The 8,565-nt window shown below is 34.7% G+C and overlaps 1 protein-coding gene across 3 annotated transcripts; it reads right to left on the reverse strand.

Annotated features, from left to right (window-relative positions):
- Positions 1-5,228: 5,228 nt before the first annotated feature.
- On the reverse strand, positions 5,229-8,269 carry LOC118041351 (scarecrow-like protein 6). 3 transcript variants are annotated; one of them, XM_035048642.2, is made up of 3 exons: positions 7,997-8,269; positions 7,025-7,748; positions 5,229-6,934 (listed from the first exon to the last, which is right to left on the reverse strand). In XM_035048642.2, the coding sequence occupies exons 2-3, from the start codon at positions 7,623-7,625 to the stop codon at positions 5,442-5,444; spliced, it is 2,094 nt and encodes a 697-aa protein (XP_034904533.1). In that variant the 5' UTR covers positions 7,626-7,748; positions 7,997-8,269; the 3' UTR covers positions 5,229-5,441. The 3 variants fall into 3 exon arrangements, with proteins under 3 accessions (XP_034904533.1, XP_034904532.1, XP_073260617.1); XM_035048641.2 differs by having other exon boundaries at positions 7,025-8,269; XM_073404516.1 differs by having other exon boundaries at positions 5,229-6,916; positions 7,025-8,267.
- Between the last annotated feature and the right edge of the window lie 296 nt (positions 8,270-8,565).

The following is an 8,565-nucleotide window of genomic DNA, read 5'->3' on the forward strand; positions in this document are numbered from 1 at the left end:
TTAAATAGTATTTAAAAACACAGTTTAAATACCGTTCGGTAAAATATAAAAGAAACATTATATTTTTTTAAAAAAATCATTATTATAATATCAAACACTAGTTTAGATTAATAAAACTATGATATTATATTATAAAAACAATCTCACTCAAAATAAAATAATCTAAACAGAATGAGAAAAAATGATTGCTGTTCTTTCCTTCTTCGATGCTTGTTTGGAATTTGGATAAGCCAGTACAAATAAATTGAAATGGGGACCGAGAAGATTTGATGAAGAAGAAGAAGAGCCAAAAGAAAAATCATCACATGCACCAAATTGCCACTCCTTTAAATTCTTCCACGTACAGAAATTAGAATATCTGAAAAGAGAACACTGCAAGAAAACACGACCTAGTTTAGCTCAAACAAGAGCAAAGACATGAAGGAACAAGGAAGAAACAAAGGGAACCCCACAAACTTGAATTTTGTAGGAAATAGTATGCCACAGAAACATAGAGAAAACCAACTCAATCTTGTTCATATGGAGGGGTATGAAGAGGACGAGAGAAAGAAAATCAAGTTGTCAGGGCCATTATCCTTTCCTGAAGGACTTGCCTTCCAATTCTAAAGGGTAAAATAAACATCATTATAGACTTAAACATACCTGGATTATGTCTATTATTATCACTTAAAATTAATTGAGTAATTTTCAATTTGGACCCCCCTCCACCTCTCATAATCCTTGATTATATAGCCAATGAAATATATAAAAGATCGTGTCTATTTGCAAATCAGCTATTCTATTAATTCTTCGTTTTCAATGGCTAGATTCACCTCATCAAACATTTTCTCGAAACAAATTTGGTGGTCATAGCTACCACCAATCAAAATATGGATAGAATTAAGAGAAATTAATATTAGATACTGTGCATTTCATACTTCCCTTCTCATATATATCGTCAATGAATGGGTTTAATCTTACCTCTATAGATTAATTCAATAATATTCTACCCTTCTATAGAAAACAACCCAAAAAAAAACATATAGAAATATAATTTAATGTTTTTCGGTTTTACCCTTCTATTTTTCAAAAAGTTTTAATGTTACCTCTAATGATTAAATAACCTACTTTCTGAATTAGGTTTTTGAGTCATTTTAGCTTTCTAAACGTTTGTAAATATTATATCATATATTTGGACTTTAAAGAAAAAAATGTTAGAAAAGTGAGTAAAATAACAATATAAAAAATTGGTTTTATTCTTAGCTATTTAGCAGTGAAGGGTAGATTTGATTTTAAAAAAAAATACAAAGGAGTAAACTTGAAGATTTTCAAATTATAAAAGATAAAGTTGGAACATTGGTGAATTTATAAGGGGAAAAAATATAGTTTGCCCTGATCATCAAAATCTATTTTCATACTAGAGAAGAGAGTGCAATATGAGAATAGTTAATAATTGATCTTCGAATAATTAAGTTCGATATTATTTATATATTCTATGAAAATCTTAGAGGAATCGTTGTATCATACAATGAAATCTTTGGCTTTGGACCCAAGTATTAAACACTCATAATTTCTTCACAAGAGACTTTTAATTAATTTTGGTTGAGAAGTTAGGAAAACTTCATGGTGATTAAGAAATAATTAATAGGAAGACTCTTTTTTTATTTAGAATTTCTCAATTCTATTCGTATTTTTTAAAATGTAAATCTAAAAAATAACTAGTAATATATCACTAATTATTATTCATATAGCATCATGAAACTTCCCGGGGAGTTATAATTCAAAATTTATATTTAGAAAATAATCATATAAATCACTTTTTTGAAAAATCCCTCATATAAGTTATCTTAAAGCAGCACGTGGGGTCAGATCACTTGATCATATGACTTTTCACCATGTAGGTGTGATATATCTAATCAGACGGTAAATGTAAATGTATCCGTCCTCATTTTAACATGGTGGACAGGCAGATGTGGGAGCCACAATCTGTTCCCATTTTTTTGATCCGTAGATTTTGGATTTTAGTGATCAAAGTATAGGTACTCTTGACCGTACACGTGGCCCGACGTGGGATTATGACCCTTCATTCTTCTTTTCTGGGTCCCAATTTGCTTGATGAAAGAGGGAAGGATATGTATCTATCCCACTTGTCATCTTTCAGTGTCACTGTCCCCTAGCAGTGGCGACGCATGAGACAATAGGTCACAGTCGTTGGATCCATGTTCGGTACACTCACTGGACTATGGTGATTTTTTTAAAAAAAATAGAGAAGTTAAATTGCTAAAAACTTAAATGTTTGAGAATTAGATTCCTGTGCTCTTAATTTTATTCTTATTTTTTAGAAAATTTGAATTAGTTTTTATTTTTTTAATATACTTGAATTAAATGTTTGAGAATTAGATTTCTGTAGACTTTTTAATATATTTTAAAAATAAATTCAATATCATAATTTTAGCTCTACATGTAGAAAGATTGATTTTAAATTTAAAAAAAACAAAGAAGAGATTTTGAGGCTACTGGGTTTTTTTTAAGATGAACAAGAAAGAGTATCTAGGCTACTGGATTTTACAAAAAAAAGAAGATAAAATTAAATTTTTTGAATAGATAATTAAAATTAAATATTAAATCTATTTATTTTATTTTAAATATTTAAAAATAACTATAGTGAATAAATAATCAACCAGGTCGAAGATTATTGATTTCAAGGACATTTAAGTTATTCCATAATTTTACATGTAAGATAGAGAGAGCCACGATTTAAAAAAAAAAAAAAAAGATTGATTTTAAATATATGAAACTACCAGAAAGTTAAAAAAAATTGAAAGTGAGAGTATGTGGATTAATTATTAAAAAAAAAAAAAAAAAAAAAAAAAAAAAAGGTTTTTCCTTTCTTAAGTTTTCCATGTCAGCACAACTTGTTGGAGACACCCCGTTGACCATTCCAACAATTTCAAATACTTTTTGGAGAAAAAAAAAAAAACCTTCGAAGTTCTTTGAAATGGAAGAATTGTCAGCTAGCAACAACACTAATGTTGGAGACGGAGAGTCCTGGAGAGAGCCAGCTTGGAAGCTGTAAAACTGCTGGCTAATTTATGGCTACACGCAATCGATCACTCGATGATTGAAAAGGGAAAAGCCCTTTTGTTTATGGGGCGGTGACGCTGGCTAAACGCAAGCCCTATTTTGCTAGTGGCACCCTGCATGGAAGGTAAGGTAACTTGGCAGCCATTGCTACGCAAGGAATAAATTTATCTAAAGCCATTCATTTGGCTCAGTTTAGTCTTGAAGGCAAGTATACTAATATTTTTGGGATTTAACTATACATTTGAATTCTCTATTTACTTATTTTAATTTATAAGATAACAAAAATTATAATCTCCCTTGACCTGTAAGGTTGGATGAAACGAGATACGTATACTTTATGGCATTTGATTAAAAAAAAAAAGAATTGACATTTGATATTTTATTGCTCTGCAAATTATATAGTATTATTTATGTTTTTGTTTAAAGGAATTGCCTTCTGTCCAGAGTAATTGTGTAGTTATCATGCCACACATAACAGCTAATAACATGGATAAACAGCAGACACGATCATTTTAATAATTAATAAAGACAACCTGCATGGATGTACTCTTTATGTTTTTTAAAGAAATTTTTATTTAAAAATATATTAAAATAATTTTTTTATTTTTTTAATATCAACAAAATAAAATTATAAAAAAAAACACTATGCAGGCTTGTTTGGAAATACTGTGAAAATTACTTTACAAAAATATATTTTTTAAAAAAATACATTAAAATAATATTTTTATTTTTAATATTCATATATCAAAACAGTTTAAAAACACTAAAATAATTAATTAAAAATTATAAAAACACGGTTATACCACGGTTGTCTGCTGCATGTCTGCAATTGTGTCAATTTCTTCTAGCTAGCCCCTACCTTTATAGATAATGGGGTGCCCTCTGGCCATGGTGAAATGGTAGCAATGCTTTCCCAATTGGACCACCGCTTTTTCTCCAACATTGGACCGCAATTAAGAACACTACTTTTAATCATCCCTACTTAGCACAATAATATTAACAATCATGGGTTGTTAATTTGCAGGGTTGTTAACATGGAGTCCACAGAGCCGACGATTTTCGCTTTTCCTAGCAATCTTTTTTTCAGACGTAATATTAATAATGGGTCCGAACCATACCCCTCGCTCCTTTTCAAATGCAACATGGAATTTATCATATAATAAGGTGATTGGAGCTCAACTAAAGTGTATTAATAACTCATGCTAATGAAGATGATGAAAAAGAAACGGACTTAGAATAATCACGCAACGGTCCAATGGTACGAGACCCATGTGACTTCATGAGGGGTGGCAATAAAAAACCAATAGCAAATTCAGTGTAAAATAATACAAGTGCTAGGATGAATACATAAATATCATGATAAAAAAATAGCCCTCGCTACTAAATTAAGCATCGATTGCACCCCCGTAACAGACATCTGGTGAATAATATAATAATACTCTTCGATAAAGTTGTATCAAGCATCCATTTGTTGCCATCCTTGTGGCCTTCAATGGCGCAAATCCATTAACCTAGTACACTGTAATCTTATGATGTGGGGATAAACTGTAATCGTATGCTCTTATGCTCTTCAGATAAATTTAAAGTAGGATTTTGTTTTTAAAATGCTTTTTCCTTGAAAATATATTAAAATAATATATTTTTTATTTTTTTAAAATTATTTTTAACATCAATATAAAAAATACCAAAAAATATATTAATTTAAAAAAAAATAAAAAAAATTTATTTTAAAAAAAATACTCTGAAAAACCCAAAACCAAAAAATAAGAGAAGGGTGAGATTATTACCGGGACGGAAAAAGATGTCCGGCTCAGTCAAATTTTTAATCCAGAGTGGGGATTGAAGCATACAAAAGGGGTAGCATTCAGATTCTGATAGCATTAACCAGAGATTCTAAGTACTATGTGGGCAAGCTACGTGATTGAAGCAGAGGAGATGTGGAGATTAAGAATCATTGTCTTGATGCTTTTCTTGAACCATGGCATCAAAGGATATGATTACTGTGAACATGAGAGACAATCAAGGAAAAAATTACTCAGCAGATCTGGCAAAGAATGATTTGAAAAGGGTTGATTATGTCTTCCACATTTGGGTTTTGCCTTCTTGTCAAGTGTGCAACAAACAATTACCAACTTAAAACAAGAAAAGCACCATAACCAGCTATAAGCAATAACTGAAGTGACAGAAAATAACAACTGTACACCCATCCAGTTAGTCAAATGTTCATGTTCTTGATTGGAAATAATAGGAGACCTAGAGCACATAGACAATAAGCGAATGAGTACCAGGGACAACAAGATTCAAAAAAGATCAGAAATTAAACCGGCGATTACGAGCTCCGCACCATAGAAACAATATCCAAAATGCTTTTTTTTTTCTTAACACCTCCAAGCAGAAGCCGATATCAGGTCCTTCCGTTGCCAGCAAAGAACAAGAGAAGACTGTCTCGTTTCAACATGGAAACCCTTAACTGGAGTGCGTTGTACTAAATACTCGGCTTGCGACTCGGTGAAGTTACTGAAAGTCACTGGAGTGAAACCAGACTGCAAAAAGAGATTCCTCCAAGAAGGAGTCCTATCAGGGCGACGATGACGACCCAGAACAGTTTTCTCAATGCCTGGTTGGACCAAAAACCTCTCAATCTTTTGTAATGCATCCAAGTTCACATTCACAGCATCCAGTGATTCCAGCAGGGTTGAATAAGATTGAATGGCATGGTTGATATGGTGCGCAAATGGGAGGTCGCTTCGGTCACAGCCTCTGTCCAAAGAGACCACAACTTTGGGTGACAGTTGCTTTACAAAGCGAAGAGCCAGGGGAAGAGTTGATGGGTCATTTGAGAAGGAGCCAATTGGAAGATTCACAGCAGTTACTTCCTTTTCCGAGGTGCGCGGAGGCAGTGGCCAAGAACCAGAACCCAAGGATTCAAGGTTTAGAATTTCAAGCTCGAATGGCATGTTGATTTCACTTGCAAAGATTCTTAAATTTTCTTGAGTGAAACCAAGCTCGAGCTCATCATGCGAGGAAGGAGAAGCAAAAGCGGTGATTTTAAGAGAAGGGGCACCTCCAGTCTTCAAAGCCAGTTCTTGCATAAGAGAAGCCCATTGTCCACCATATCCAATATCAAAATCAACAATATGAATTCTCTCGAACCCCTCACAAGCCTCGAGAAGGACTTGGTTGCAAGTAAAATTCGCAAACTGGAGGATTGGTGAGATCTCGGAGAAAGATTTATAAGCACCGATCTTGAAAATCAGGTTACAAGCAGTATCAATTGGGTTGTTGCTGCTCGTGTGGAGAAGTAACTGCAAGGCATCCTTGAAGTAAAAAGCAGTCCTTTGGTAAGGCTTACCGATAGGAAGAGAGAGCTGGTGATTGAGCCGCGCCAATATCCCTTGCGCCAGTACCGGATTCCCTTTTTCGATCAGCTCTGCTGCTTGACATATCGGGTTTATTATTGCCTGTTGAAGCTGTTGCTGGTTTGCCAATTCATCGCTTGCAATTTTCGGATTCATGATCACTCCCTGCCTCTGCTGCTGCAACATTTGAAACTGATGATTATGCTGCTGTTGTTGATGTTGTCGTGGATGAAACAACTCTGGAGGCCTCGAATCAAAGAATTTTGGCACATAATTGAATCCAAGCCCAGAATTAAGCCTTTTCGCCGGCGGTGGTGATAAGAAATGCTGGTTATTATGATGCTCTTCTAATTGTGAATATGAGAATGGCAAAAACATGGCTGGATTTTGCACAGACTGATGTTGGTTCTGGTTGCTCATCATCCCCGGATTAAAAATCTGCGGCTTCTCATCTTGATTAAATGCTGCCTGCTGCTGTTGTTGCGTAAACAAACCTGGCAAAAGATTGATCTCTGAATTAAACAAAACAGGATTTGGTTCAATACCCATATTAGAAATTCTAGTAACATTGCGGTTATCATGAGGGAAATCAGGCTAAATACCATGGATTGAAGAAGGATCGATGTTGTTGTTGTTGGCAACGAAGTTGGCACTAGCAGAACTCATATTGGATATATCAAAGCCAAAAACTTGATCTACAGCACCAAACCCCGATGCATGCTCCATATCTAGAGACCTACTTCCACCTTGTAACAGCTTGTTAAGTCCCCCGGATGGGTCCTCAATGTCACCCATAATCAGCCTTAAAATTGACTGCTCTTGACTAGGAGAACCTGGCAACACACTCTCCCAATCCTCCATTCCAAGTTGCTGTCCACATTCTTCATCTACACAAGGGATGCTTCCACCAGCTGCTGCCACGTCGTTGGTGGTGTCGGTGGAGGCTCCTCCGCCACCACCTCCTCCGCCTTGAGAAGAAGACAGCGTTGAGGACGATGTTGGTGGGCTTCGTCTGCTTATTGTGTCAAGCACAGATGTGGGCTCAGCACCGCCCACGAAAAAACCACAACTTTCTTTGCTGTTGTTGTTCTGCCACTTGTGGTGGTATTGATACAGTGAATCTGGAGAGGAAGTAGTAGACGAAGAGAAATCTAACACCCCCTTCCCTTGAAAGTCCTCAGAGGGTAGGGGCATGGCCTTCATTTAACAAAATCAAGAAACTAAGAATTCAAGAAACCCGAATATATCCAGTTTAGTTTCACGAAAATCAAGAAACCACCCCCACCACTACCCCTTCAGGGTTTAAAGCTTTGCAGAAGCAAGTAGCTGAAAGGCAAAATATTTATGGGATTAGTTTGTATATAACAAAACAAGAAGTTGGACCTTGCAACAAGAGACAAAAAAAAACTTCCAGAATCAAAATCAATTTTTTTTCAGAGGAGACAAGTTGTTAAATGCACAAAGAGAGGTCTGGCAAAAAGAAAAGCAAAAAATCCCATTTTAGAACACACAGAAAGCTTGTAAAAGAGTTCTTCTTCTTCTTCTTCTTCTTGGGCACTCATCTAGCTAGCTACCTCGTTTTTTGTACCATCTTTTATCTCCATGGTTCTTCCAAGCTAGTTAACTTCGTTCAGTTTTTTTGTGTTTCTCTCTCTCCCCCCTCTCAGCTTCTTCTCTTGCCTTCTTGTTGTGGCTTTGCAGTACTCTGTCTTCCTTCTATTTTCTGCTGTAGATGCGCGCAGCATGTAAAAGTGGTAAAGTGCCCTTCAACCCCCCTCTCTCTTCTTATTGTCTCTCTCCTCCTTTCCTCTCTCTATAGTCTATATTTTTTTTTTTTTTCAATTTTTAATTTGTAATTTTTCATGTGGCTTTTGTCTGTAGATGTGGTTATCTCTCTCGTAGGGTTTTCTTTAATTGAGTGTCACTCCACTCTCCCTTCCATGGCTCGTGTGAAAGAAGAAAGGTAATTTGAAAAGAAAAAAAAACAGTGAAGAGTTTTTTCATAATCTTACTTTCCTAACAATCACGTTAATAGTGAGCTAGAGATCTTTATATTATTATCATTTTAATTGAAAATTCATTATATTCTTAATGATATGTTCATTTAAATAGACAATTTGTTATATTTTTAATATATATATAT

This window comes from Populus alba, chromosome 14 (assembly GCF_005239225.2).
Source record: "Populus alba chromosome 14, ASM523922v2, whole genome shotgun sequence".
NCBI lineage: Eukaryota > Viridiplantae > Streptophyta > Magnoliopsida > Malpighiales > Salicaceae > Populus > Populus alba.

What these genes read in the sequence shown, in the direction of transcription:
- LOC118041351 (XM_035048642.2), bottom strand. Translation starts at nt 7,625, where the DNA reads ATGAAGGCCATGCCCCTACCCTCTGAGGACTTTCAAGGGAAGGGGGTG. An exon ending in CGATCCTTCTTCAATCCATG is followed by an intron (nt 6,935 to 7,024) that starts GTATTTAGCCTG and finishes TGTTTAATTCAG; the next exon opens with AGATCAATCTTTTGCCAGGT.